At 42.1% G+C, this 13,876-nt stretch overlaps 3 protein-coding genes across 3 annotated transcripts; 1 reads left to right on the top strand and 2 right to left on the bottom strand.

Annotated features, from left to right (window-relative positions):
* The first annotated feature begins 961 nt into the window (after window positions 1-961).
* LOC115816024 (C3a anaphylatoxin chemotactic receptor) lies at window positions 962-2,062 on the top strand. Its single transcript, XM_030778995.1, has one exon. The coding sequence runs from the start codon at window positions 962-964 to the stop codon at window positions 2,060-2,062; it is 1,101 nt and encodes a 366-aa protein (XP_030634855.1).
* Window positions 2,063-4,041: 1,979 nt separating this feature from the next.
* On the bottom strand, window positions 4,042-9,241 carry cenpq (centromere protein Q). The gene is made up of 8 exons (XM_030778994.1): window positions 9,149-9,241; window positions 8,437-8,500; window positions 6,977-7,076; window positions 6,782-6,850; window positions 6,223-6,349; window positions 4,621-4,740; window positions 4,294-4,371; window positions 4,042-4,065 (listed from the first exon to the last, which is right to left on the bottom strand). Exons 1-8 carry the CDS (start codon window positions 9,239-9,241, stop codon window positions 4,042-4,044), a joined length of 675 nt encoding a protein of 224 aa, XP_030634854.1.
* Window positions 9,242-9,779: 538 nt separating this feature from the next.
* mrpl16 (mitochondrial ribosomal protein L16) lies at window positions 9,780-12,552 on the bottom strand. Its single transcript, XM_030780616.1, has 5 exons — window positions 12,364-12,552; window positions 12,088-12,159; window positions 11,705-11,853; window positions 11,140-11,433; window positions 9,780-10,387 (listed from the first exon to the last, which is right to left on the bottom strand). The coding sequence occupies exons 1-5, from the start codon at window positions 12,422-12,424 to the stop codon at window positions 10,196-10,198; spliced, it is 768 nt and encodes a 255-aa protein (XP_030636476.1). The 5' UTR covers window positions 12,425-12,552; the 3' UTR covers window positions 9,780-10,195.
* Window positions 12,553-13,876: the final 1,324 nt, after the last annotated feature.

The following is a 13,876-nucleotide window of genomic DNA, read 5'->3' as shown; positions in this document are numbered from 1 at the left end:
GACCACCACAAAGTCTACCACATAAGACAAGACTGTTTTACACAGTCTTCTCTTATGTTACACAGTTACTACTCAGGCCTAGATAAGAGTCTTGCTCAGAATGCCATGTCAAACGAAGGAAGTTGTGGTGTTGTTCACCTCAGTCTTATCATCACCGACAATGTTAAAATTGAGATGATAAATGGTCTATAAATAGAGCTTATATAACAAGTGCTCCTCTGAAGAACTGTAACATTGATCACATCTTGGAGGGAGCAAAGCAGTGTTTTTACTGTGTTTGAAGATGGACAAATGTAACTCAAGCAACGTAAACCTCGATAACTTTTATCACCGTAATACAGAAAGCATACTCAATGGAATCATTGCATATTAGGAAGGCAAGGCTTCACAGCCCTAGTGCAGAAAATCATAGAAGAGCTCCCGCCCATTCCAGACGGTCAGTACCGACACACCAAATCCCCATCACCCCACTTACAAACCTTTTTGGACCCCCTCTAAGACAGACAGAGAATACAGAAGTACCAGCATGCAAGATCAACCAGAGAACAGCTTGTTCCCATGCAAAACACAGCTATACAAAGGACAAACGTCTGCTTTCTGATGAAAAGTGAACCATTTACTGTATCCTATGTGTTGTCCTGTTGTTGTTGTTGTTGTCGTTGTTGTTTTTACTTGTGTTTACTGATGTCACAAAAATGATTGCAATTTATGAGACCCTTTGTAAGTTAGAATTTCAGTGAATTTGTGGCATAGGACTCTTAAGCTGAACTCAAATTCTAATTCAAGACAAGAAATTGAACAGAAGTCTGTGGTGGACGTCCTGGTTCAACTCAACAACATGTCATTTACCTTTTTAGTCAGTGTTGGGTCATATATTGTGTTCCTGTACATATTTGCTTTGCGGGGGGTAAAAAAAAAAAGAACTCTAACAAAGTTTTTTTTGAATCATTGCAGCATCACCATGCCAACCCCAGTGACCCAAACCATGACCAACACATCATCCCAATCATCCAGTTACCCAAACGACGCGGCCCGTGTGGCCCAGATGGTGATAACGGTGCTCATCTTCGTGGTTGGCGTGACCCTGAACGGCCTGGTGGTGTGGGTGTTGGGAGTGAGATGCGGCCGGGTGGGCCGAGGAGGATCGGGGAGCGGGGAGACGCGGGGCGCCGGAAGCTTCCGCGTGTACGTAGTGAACCTGGCGCTCGCGGACCTGGTGCTCCTGCTACGCACGCCCCTCATGCTGGGGTACCTGGCTCACCACTTCAGCTGGCCCTTCGGACTGTCCGCCTGCCGCATGGTGATGTTTTTTCGCTGCCTTGGCCTGTATGTAAGCGCCTTCCTGCTGTGCGCCGTGGCACTGGAGCGATGCCTCTGCTTGCTTCGGCCTGTCTGGGCGAGCATCCGCCGGCCCCGCTGGGCTGTACCCCTCGCCTGCGCTCTTCTCTGGGCGCTGGCAACGGCCTTGTCAGCGCCTTACATATCCGAGGCCAGGCTGGTGGACTGGAAGAACCGCTCGCAGTGCATAGAGAGCAGAAAGGAAGCGACGCCCACCCTCACTGCCATAGAGACCGCGGCCGGCTTCATACTGCCGCTCGTGATCTTCATGTCTTGTAACGTGGCGGTGCTTGTGAACGCGAAGAAAACAGAGAGAAACCAAGCCACGCCCGTTTCGTCTCCCGGCGTGTCGCCGACGTCACCAACGTCTCCATACGTCTCCCAGCGCCTGGCGAGGCTGTACCGGGTGCTCTTTATCACCATGCTCCTCTTCCTCACCTGCTGGGTTCCCTACTTCACGTTCCGTTTTCTTCGGGCGCTCTCTGGCACTCTCGGTCCGGAGTGGGCGGAATTCCACCGGAGGACGATAACGGGTTGCTACGTGGCGTTGTTTTTAGTCTACGTAAAAAGCGCACTCAATCCAATCCTGTACGTGTTCGCGGCGCGAGGTTTGGGCCGCACCGTACGGGCTACGCTCCTCTCCGCTGTGGAGCGGGTTTTCAACGATGAAACCACAGAGTCGCTCCGCAGGAAGTCGCTGCGTAGGAGAGACTCGGAGTTCTAATGGTGTTTGACTGATGTTGGCTCTCAGACATTGAACCTGTGGCCATTTTGTTTGATGGTGCTAATGACATGGAGCGCCGGCCCCAGACTAGCCATTTCTGGAAGATTTTCTCACGGACCAACCAATAAGAGTATAGACCACGTAGGCGCTGGACTTCTTTAGCATATGGACAGCAAATATATATACTCAAAATTTTCCAAACTATGGACACCCATTATGGATTACAACCATATAATCTGCTTGAGCAGAGTATGTTTTTGTCCTCACGTTTTGTCCCATTTCATAAGACATTCACAAACACATTCACTCAGCAAACAGATGAGAAAACAGTGAAAAGCACTTTTGTTCTCACTCTTGTATTGCTATGTCTGATAATGCACTTTTATATATTTTTGCTATTCAGGTACTGGGTGTGCTTCCAATTTTTGTGGACTGTATCTTGCTAGCTTTGTTCTGGAAGCACTGTCACAGTTTGTATATGTTTTGAGCATGACACACGCAGAAAATCATTCATTTATTACGCATTTGTCAAAGATACATCCAAAATTACCAAAGCAATTGCTAAACACTGCTGATGAATGCTCCAATGGTGAGAAATTCAGCTCTTTCATAAGATTAAAAGTAAAAGTAAAAGTAAAAGTACATGTCAGGCTCTACATGAAAGCTTATACAGTCTAACAGAATAATCATGCAACAGTATTGGGCTACTCCATTTAAACGCATGACTCTGTGATCAAAGGAATCACACAGTTTTATTCTATTTTGAGGTCATTAAAACAACTATATATGAAAATAATGTTTTATATGCTTTTTATATTGTAGTTTTTTTTTGTGTGCCCTGGGTCAACAGAAGATAATATATATATGTATGTTTGTATGTATGTATGTACAATTCTTATCTGAATACATGAGTATGCCTTAAAATAACTCGTTTTAGTAAAGACGTTTGCTTCCCAGCATGCTGCTAAGATGTTATCTATTTCTCCATTTCTACATTCACACCGGCTTGCAAAATGACTAGAGAGAATGGTTTATGTCTCTGACAGAGAAGATGGGACGTATCAGTTTTACAATCGCATGCCACTGGATGGGGGAGTGAATGGTGTTAAACAGCCGATCTGCCTGTTTGCGTGGCAGCTCCAGGAAACTCTCTCGTGTCCTGAACCTCCGGAATGTTCTGAAGCTCCCTCACTACGGCGTCAGCTTCATAATCCGTTCCTAAAGACAGAAATCCCGCGTTACTTAGCCATCCAAATGATCGTTCAGTGTGTTTCCAACATGTGTGGTGATGCTGTCGTGTCTACATCCAATGAGATCACAGAACTCACATATACAGTCAATAGAAGAACGATATTAAATCAAACCACCACAGCGCGAGATAAATGTAGGTTTCATTCGTTGGTCAATCTTACGTTTTCTCATATGAACTCGGACGGTGTCTGAAGAATCAGGTGATACTTCCCTATTTTTGATAACCATATCGAAAGTCTGTCGTTTTATTGTTGGTTCTGCCGTAGGAAAAAATAAGAAAAAAAAAAACCAAAGCCTGCAAGTTTAAATGCTCATAGCAGCATTAAAGCTGTCAGACTGCAAAAGGAAATGCGGTAGACGACCAGACATCAAGGGGTTAAAATCTCCACACATGGTATTACTGATATGTTGCGAAAACAGTCGGTCCCTGGAAGAGATGTTGTCAGGTAGTCATGGCAAGACATTTCCGCAATACTTCAAATCTTCAGAGCACAGCGTGTCCACAATAGATGTGAGTTCCTCTTCTTTTCTGTTTAAAATGAAACCCTCTCGGTGACCGCAAAGCTTGCGTTACTCCCTGTCTGCTATGTGTGATCTACCATTTCCCTTTTTAAGGGGGAACACAAATATGAACTTATGTCCATATTAACATATACAACTAACACGTACAACTGAAATATGAACATCTGTCATTGTTTTTTCTGTTTGTTTGTTTGTTTTTTAACAGTCTACTGCGATGAGCTGTCCATTGCCTATCCAGAGACAGTCCTGAGGGAGAGAATACCTTTTTAAGGCACGCAGGCGATTTGCATATCATTGCGCGGTTCGATTACTCATGCTTGCTAAGAAATTCATCAAAATACTGCAATGTGCATCTTGAGAAAGTTACAAAAGAATATCCAGAGCCTGATATGGAAAAAAAAGAAAAGATTTATGTATATTTTTACGATCGCAACAGTAGTAGTCATAATTGCCGTTACCTGCAGCGAGGGCTCCGAGCGTGAATGAGGTGGTAAAGCAGGCAGACAGAGGACAGTTTGGTCTTTTTGTTGTAGTAACTACAAGAAAAGGAGAGACAGAATAGAAAATTCGCATAAATCTAACAGGATCCCAATTTAAAAGCAGCAAGCTCCCAAGCGGAAACTGCATACATCTTCCATTCCATCTATCAATGAAGGGAGAAATAACAATATTTCAGTGCTCATTCTCACACTGAACAAAAAAACGTTTTATTGTCCTCTACTATTCATGTGTAGTACGGTCATGGTGTTTCTTTTGAGAGCGTGTGTGTGGGTGTTCAAGTTTACCTCTCCTGCATTGTCCTCCTCCTCTTCTAACCTGTTTCTCAAAATTCGACATTCCTCTTCCAAACTCTCAATCCTTATCTCCATCTGCTCCAGAGTGCTGACAACTGAGGCCTGATTCTCCTGAAAACACAGACAAAAACACACAAAGTAAGGACTTAGCAAAACATTTTCACTTAATCCTGGGCCCCAGGATTTTTACATTGGTTGCACTGATGCGCCTAACTTTTTCATTTAGGTGCACGAGCACATAATTTAGGTGCACCCAAAAATTTTTCACTGTCCCTTTTGGCGCTGCAATAATACATTTTATGTGTTATCTTTTTTGTCTGGTCCTATACACACTGGTAATCTCTTAACGCAACATGTAAATGATTGTAAACAGGAACAGAGGAGCAGATAAATGTTTTGTCTTTATTTAAAATCACGGCACAAACGTGAAATCGCAATAACCTCAATTGTTTAAAAAAAAAAAAAAAAAAAAAACTGAAAAAGTGACTGACGTTTAAAGTGCTCGACCAACTGGACTAAATAAATCAAACTCGAATGACTCAAAGGTGTAACGGGCACATTTCTCGTGATGAAAAAAAAAAGAAAGAGTCAACAGTTCTCTTTATTTTGAATTACCTGTACGTTTTAAGATTGTGATGTCGCTCCAGGAGGAGTACAGGGCATGGTTTCACACATACACACATGCCCTGTTTTTTTTTTTCCCCCACCCGCATTCAGAGAAGAAGAATATCACGGTCAGAACCAATTTGGGGCAGAGTAGGGGGTGATCTTCGCAGAATACGGGTGGGGAAAAAAAAAAGTAATGCTACACGCATACACACACACAGACAGACAGACCTGCCTAATGTCAAGGGCACCGCTGCGACCACAGTGGTCACCCCCTGGAGCCATGTAATTGTGGAAAAAGTTACCAAAAATGCCAGAAGTACATCAGACCAAAGTCACATGAACCAAAACAGGAATCTATGTGACAAAACCACCGTACATTGGTACTGGCTAACATCAGCTTTCAAGTGTATGGCATGTTAACCATGCTCTCAAAGTGCTTGAACATGAAATCTAACAATGAATGTTGAGTACTCACATACCCAACCGTTTAACAGACAGCATGTAATAAAACAGAAAACCGTATGGAATCTGGGACATGTATAAAACGTTTCACAAACTCTTCAAGAAGGACACACATTTGTGTACCGCAGTATCTGTAGCGGATCTATTGACAACGCTGCCACATCACGCGTTCTAAAACAGGACAATTGCGCTTTCCATATGTCGATTACGTGTAATTAGCACCCTTTTACTAAATTAACATCAACAGGATTCAGTCGTGGTTTTGGGCGTCAACAAATTGCGTGATGTTTTCTGCATTCTCCATGGGTAATGACTCAGTTACATCCATGTTGTGCGCGCTACAGAAACCCTCAGGGCCTTAGCAGTACTGCCAGAGACTTACAAATAACTGCAGTCTGTCTCTATCACCAATGTATAAAGGTGCATACAGCACTACTCCACCCACACACACACACACACACACACACACACACACACACACACACACACACACACACACACCAAGCCCGCCCTTTGTGTTACCTCTAAAGCATGCAGTCTCTTTTTGCCCAGTTCAGTTTTCCTGATCTCCGTTTGATACTGGCGGGTCACCTTCTCCATGTCGTGTTTTCGGAGGGGTACGGGGAGCTGTGCACACCTGGCCAAAAACCTGTGACGACGTGCCCGAAACAGCGGGAAACAATTCAGCTTTTCTTTATAAGTTTGCAACACATCACATTCCAAAATACTTCAACAAATTCATCTGCATGTGAGCACATGACAAACTTTTGTCCGAGAGGATAAGTTCATCTGCGCTTATACCACACTTCAACAGTATAGTGTCATTTTTGGTCGGCGCACAAAGAAAATACACCACGGGCCTACGAACGAATTTCTCTAACGTGTTTTGTGTTTACATTTCAAAACAATGGCTTTCACATTTGCTCTATTTCTGACATATAATTAGTGGATTGTCAATCTTTGTATCCATGGATTCCATGATGAGTTTTTACTTGTCCAGCCGCACCTCTCGCTATTATCCAATCATACAGTAGTAATCGAGAGATTTTTGATACAGGAATTTAACTTTAGTGGTTATTACCCAACTTTCAGTAAATTCAGATGTTCCTGTGGCCGCTCTTTATCCTTCATCTTCTTTGACAAAACAGATCTGTGGAAAGTTTTAAAAACAAAAATGGGGTGAGCGGTGGGGGGGCGGATGAGGCGTCGAGTGACGTGAAAAAAAGATGAAAGAACTGAAGTATAAAGTAACTACCACATTAAACACGTCACTCACAGTACTGACAAACTCAGCATGTTGTCAAGAGCCAGTATGGAAGACTTAGACATGGGTTTCCACTTTTCTTGACCTCTGACTTTTTGAACCGCGACAGGGGCTGAAATAAGAAGACAAAACTTGGAAAACTGCAGCATTGGCCAACAACAACAAAAAAAAGACTGTTAACAAATCTATAAGTGCTATTCGCCTTTCCTCACAAACTGCACAGCCCTCAAACTGTTTTGTTTTTGTTTTGTTTTTGGTTTTTTTGGCAAAACCGTACACACAAGTCGTATAAAATATGGTTAACCTCGTGTTTTCAGGCATAAACCTCTATTATTCATTATATCGAACTCGTTTCATCTCAGCCGAATTAATACACAGTCTCTTCAAGGTGAAAAAATGAACAAGATCAGTTTAACTACGAACTTAATATATGTATATTCAGTTGTTTAACTTAAAACTCAATTTAACTAAATCAGAACATGAAGATGGATAAAGGGCCAAGTGAGGTCCACATGCTTTGGAGCCCAACGATGGAGAGAGAGAGAGAGAGAGAGAGAGAGAGAGAGAGAGAGAGAGAGAGAGAGAGAGAGAGAGAGAGAGAGTGCGAGGGAGTGAGAGTGTGTTATGGAAAGATTAATAACAATATGATGAGATAGGAAAGAGAAAGAGGAAGAGGAAGTGCAAAAAAAAGCGAAATATTGCTGAGCTCAACTGTGGTTCACCATAATTCTCCTACATGGCAGGTTAACACACACACAGTCTCACACCCACACACATGCAGGCACACAAAATGTATTTTGTATTTACTCAAATGTTTTTCTATTTCGATCTTGTTTTCACTTTTGTCCAAATTTTATGAATTTTGAGATTGTTTTGCATTTATAGTTTTGATTAACAACTGCTCACCTGCATAATTTTATTTAGATTACAAAGTGCAATAGTTACAGAAGCCGCACTGAAAAAGCAACAAGGTACTGATTCATTCAGCATCTTTTATAGCAGTGTTCTGAACTGATCTTGGCAGTGGGGAACAGCACTTCTGTACAGTCTATGTATTTGATGGCTTTTGTGTGCCATCTAAAGGCAGCATTTAGTTCAGATGGAAGGTAATGTGTTTTTCAGTGGAATGTTTGACTTTGTTTGAAAAGTCTGTGGTTGAAAAGCCTGTGGACAAAAGTAGCATCATTTCAGGAAATGGGTGTAGGCAATTTTGGAGCATCATTTCAGGAAATAGGTGTAGGCAATTTTGTAAAAACTAATCTAAAACCCACATCTACAATTACAACTGTTTGGCAAAGACCATCACAACAATCGAGTTTTTGAATAATACCACAAAGCAAGGCTGGAACCTCTCTGTGGTTACTGGCATGTTCACAACGGAGATAAAGTATCTGTGTGCTAGAAAACTGATTTCTCCGGCCTTCTTTATTTTGTGGTTGCTCAAAATTATCAATGTCTATCCATCCACCCACCTGACTTACTGCTCCTCTTCTTAGTCTGCTGTGGATGTACACTCCCATTGCTGGGCCCTGGCCTCTGAAACACAACAGCAACATTTTATTTATTTATAAAAACCAAAGTGGGACCACCTAGCAGAATCACACTTCTTCAGGTCACCATGCTTGTACGCTAGAACCGTCATGACTAAGTCCCTCACTAAAGAACGCAACAGCAGCAGTCACGGCGGCTGTCAGGAACACTAGAACTAACTGACCCCATGTACAAACAGAATGAATACGCCTGCGATTCAAAACATAATGTTCGTGGTGTATAACCCCATCATACTAAATAACTGCCACATTTCCACTTGTGGTTTTTCTAATTACGGATTCTGTTGTGATTTTTGGTCTGATTATTCTACATGACAGTTTTAATGCAGTATTCTTGGTGGTGTCTTCTGGATCTACAACCTTAATTTCAATGGAAGGTGATTTTGTTTTACACAGCGTAACACAAAAAATTGAAGGCGTTAAAACAGGCGAGCTTTCTGAGACGGGATGTGCAAATACCACCTCAAAGCGACAGTGCCCCCCAGGAACTACGTCACTGTTTCGAGACAGTTGTAATTATTGTAGTTCGTTGTAATTATTTGGCGAGTTATTTGCAATGCCGAGTACATCGGTCCGGTGGTCTGACAACGGTTGTGAGGCGTGTGTCTGAAATGCGAGTTCGATGTGATCTCACCTGGACGGATTTTTCTTGCCTCGTTCTCTCTCCTCGACCCCTACCTTTGGGTCCCTCTATAGACGTTCTCCTAGACCCGCGGGGTGGTCTCATGGTACTGCGTCGTTAAAAGAAATACACATACGTGATCCTCCCACTCAGAACCTATAGTTTAGAACACCAGACCAGTTCGCCTGGTTTGATGAGCTAGTTAGCTAGCCAAGAACTGCGTTATCTCAGTGGGTAGTTAATATGATACTTTGTAAGGATGCTAACTGGCTAGCTTTCTGGTGGAGGATAATTAGATGTCTACAGAACTTAGCGGTGAAGTGACAAATAAATAGTAGAAATGTGAATAACATGTCGTAAATAGTTTAGTTTCAATCAATTCATCACTTGTTCATTGTACTGAAACAAACCATTTATAGTTTACCAGTTTCGCGGCAAGCTTTCAAACGCAGCCGTTCTTTGGAATTGTCGGTGTGCGCATGCGCGTCGTCACGATATTTGACGATGTAACACAGCCATGATAGGAAGGGAACAACGGAACTGTCTTCAAAGTTCCTCTGGTTGAAATGTTCAGCTAGCTCGAAGTTCAGAGTACATTTCATTACATTAATTGAAAGATTTTGTAAATCGGCAAACAATTTGTTTTAATTATTCATTAAACACACTTTACAGGAACAACAATATCCACATAAACAGTTAATCCTCCCAGATGATAAAGTAAGGTGTGAATGCACTCAGCCACAGAGCAATTAAAATGATGCCCTTAAAACAGAACGTTTGCAGGAATGTTAACAATGGAGGCAATCCATAGGGCCCACCTTTGACTATAACATTGCCTGCTAGTCCATATTTCTAAACCATATGTTTGAATTTCTTTGTTGGTGGACCTAACATTAAATAGAAAAGGGCAGGTTCTGTGTGATAGTACGCTTCAGTATTAAACATCTGTCAAACTTGCAGTGTGACAGTACTCTCACTAGAGTGCTCATGAATCCTTGTGTGACAATGAAGTCCTGATAAAGCATACTGAGGTTTTTCCTCTCTTCAAGCGCTTCCATTTCACACCCTGTCTGGATTAAAGAACTTTCCAGTATAACGGCCATGGTTGTGAAGGTCACGGGGACTAACAACTTTGCGGAGGCCCAGCATGTTGGACTGAACTATCTGCTTAAATGTCCATGGGTTCTGATTGTTGGCTTCTCTCTCAGCATGTTCCTGCTTCATAGCCTCCAGGCTCTCTCTGCTCACCACCTGAGGGGGGGGTAAAGGGTAAACATGATTCAAATTCTGTACATACCCACATACATTTTGGGCTCATTCTTCAGGTAGAGATTAAGCCATGTCCTGGGCTAAATTACATTTTGAATGGACAATTTTCTATCAAAACTGTAACACGGTCAAAAACTATTATACACTCTTAAACTTTGTCTGAGAAACAAGGCCAAACACTCCATGGACTCGTAATAGGGCACTCCAGACACACGCCAAATAGTCAGTGCTGTTTGTTATCTTTATTTCCTCTGAGCAAACTGAAGGTTGTGATATTAGTGCCTCTTTGGCAGCCAGAGAATCTCAGTGCTTTAAGGCCTAAGAATTACAGAATTTCAACACTAATTTCTAATTCAAAATCGCTCTTTGAAGTTGACCAAATCTCTCAAATGTTTATAGTACTGTAGCTCCATTGTCTGTGATGAAATACACACTCTATCTATTACAAATAATAATCTGATGTCCGTGTAACGTTCCAGTTCTACTGCATCAAGGAATATGAAGTATACGTTACATTTGGTTATTACAACATGCATTAAAATAGGTTTTTAAAACTGCTTTCGGGGGACGAAAGGACGACGCCACCATCAGAGGTGGACCACAGAAGTTTTAGGTTCAAACTCTCTGCATGTCACTTTGAAACGAAAAGCCAACGCTATGAACAGATTTAGGAGCTATTACAGAGAGGTCATAAGAGTAGACGATAAGAACATGATGACCCCAAATGATCTCACCTTGGCTGGAAACGGCAGCTTCTTGGCCACCTCAGACAACACGCCCTCCACCTCTCCCAGCTCAATACGGCCACCGACCTCCACAATCAGGCGCCCACACTTCACCGGGGTGACGTAGTGGTCGATGGCACCCTTGCCACCCCCCATGCGCTGGCCGAGTCCCTTTCGGGTGATGGGCTTGTAGGGGGCGTTAATTCGCCAGCGGGCAAAAGTGGTGCGCGGGTCCATTCGTCGGTTTATCGTGAGCCTCATCATCTCCAAATGGCCCCAGTGAAGGTAGCCTCCACCCAGAGCCTAGAGGTGGAGCAAAAAAACAGAGGGGAAGAATGAGTTAAGCGACCAGCGATCTTACAAAAGGGAGTCACAGAATTATTCCTACTAGCCATCAGGTCAGAGGTGACTAGCCAGTTCAGGTCAGAGTTGAGGTATGTGGCTTTCGGTTAGAGGTCACATTAATTACCGCAGTAGGCAGATACCACATAAAGAAACCTAAGCAACTAATTAAGGATTCCAGAGGACATAAGAATTTCAATACAAACAAGGAGAAATGAATTCTCATGCTGACCACTATGGCATACTGGCCCCGGCTGAACGCAGTGGCTCCTTTGGCTGGGCCCTGGATGTCCCGGAGTCTCTTCATCTCTTTCCTAGCCTTCTTAAAGTTAGGCACCTTGTTGAGTAACTTGAGTTTGGGTTTTTCGGGTAGAACCACATCTGCACAGTGAAAAAGAAAAAAAAAAAACAATAAAGGATGCAAAGAACACAATCACAAAACAGCCTTGTCTCTTGCAAAGAAACACTGTTGTTGAATAAGGTTAGCAGCCTTCCTTTAGAAATCATCTTACAACTAGCTGTTTGTCATATGTTGATACCTCTATAAGCTCAATTAAGTAAGATGTAAAGATTTGCAACACATATCACTATTGGTGCTATTAGTAAAACACTTACCACTGTAGTCTGGCGGTATATCATATGTTTTTAATCCAGCCGAAAACACTTTCAGTTGATTCTGCAATACATCTGTGAAGATATCGTCTGACTTAGAAATTTGGTTTAACACAAAAGCAATTGAGAATACACTGAACTGTTGTAAATGCTGATTAGTTCTATTTTACCACCAAATTTCCACTGAAAACAGACATCGACGGTTCATTATCAAGTTATTCAGCATATCAATACGCAAAAGTGTCTGTCGATGCACAGTATTTTGTGTAACTCTGTTACCTGAATACCCAGTGTTTCTGATGGTCAGTCCTAAGAATGCGTTTCTCAATATAGAGAGCATGGCTGCACAAACAAGCTATTTACACATACACCATTTACAAGACCTACAAATTTGAATAGTCAGTCTTAATTTGTTGTAAATTTTATTTAGAACGAGTTTTCGTCTCCATCACGCATAACACAAGGTCGCTGCCATCTTTGACCGACAACATCCGGTGTGCATCTCCGAAAATGCCCCGATATGGACTACGACTGCAAAGGTTCCAGATTACGCACAGAGTGTAGGAGAGCCAAACTTGTGTAGGGGTGTAGGAGAGCCAAATTTGGCGATCCTGTAACAACTAAACGCATTAAAATAATATACAGGAATGGCCTTTAGTCTTAATTTTCTAGAGTCTCTTTTTAACGTTAATGTTTGTATGCATGCAGGGAAAACAAAGGTATCATACAGTTTAAGCACGACTGGATCCTCATGAATGTATAATATCCCAAATTTGGTCTGTACCTCTGAGATTCTAATACATATCAATGTATAAAAAGAAAGCATGCGAAACGAAACCCCTGAGTTACATCTAATGGTAAATTTATGATGGAGCATTAGAAAGACTGCAAGCCTTTGAGTTAAAGGTAGTTTAAATGTCAGGAAATATTGTATTGAATACGCGTGAGAAAGTATCAATTGGCTTAAGTCGATGTCTTAAAGTGACTTAAGTGGAGTCATGCGCAAAATTTCTTTGCAGTGCTTATTTAAAGCCATACCATCACAAGCCCTTGTACGTGTCATTAGAGTATCTTGAGCCCACAGTGTGAGACATAAATACAAGAAAGAAGCCTGCTCTTCCCTGTTTTTTTAAGTGGTTCATACGTCATATTGCTAAAGCGATCTAGTGTGCGTTACCATCACTTATCACTTGCAGGTTACTTTTTAGGTCATACCTGCATTCCTTTGAAAGAGTTCAGCTTCTGCAGTTCGAACAATCAAGAACCATCTCCGAGAACTACCAAATGTTAATGCAAAAAATGAGTTAGCATAAACAGGATCAAATCCAACAAACAATATCTGCAAATCGCTAATGAAGGGTTTTTATTGGTTTGTTTGTTTGTTTGTTTTATCACCACTCTTCTTTATTAGTGTTGTGTGTTTGGGGGTGGGCAAATACACTTTGCAATTGCTCCTTCAGAAATAATTAAATAAGTTTATGTACTAATTTAAATGCTTGAACGACAGACAAATGTGCATTACTTCACTAGGGTGCATCTATACACGACAGGTAGGCGAAATTTCTCTATTGGCATTTGAAGGTATGCCACACACAATCCAGTCAACATTTCCTCTTGCCCTTCGTGACAATTGTTGATGAACTGGACGAAAGTAACGTGATTAAGCCGCTTAACGAGGACGCTTCAGTGTTTTGGCTATACTATTATTTCGATGTTGACACTCCGAGATATAATTTTGGGGGTGGGTTTATGAAGTTACACCCAGCACACCCTGGCCACCTGAAAACTCCCG

The sequence above is a fragment of the Chanos chanos genome, chromosome 7, assembly GCF_902362185.1.
Source record: "Chanos chanos chromosome 7, fChaCha1.1, whole genome shotgun sequence".
Taxonomy (NCBI): Eukaryota; Metazoa; Chordata; class Actinopteri; order Gonorynchiformes; family Chanidae; genus Chanos; species Chanos chanos.
This window is presented reverse-complemented; position numbering and strand designations above follow the sequence as displayed.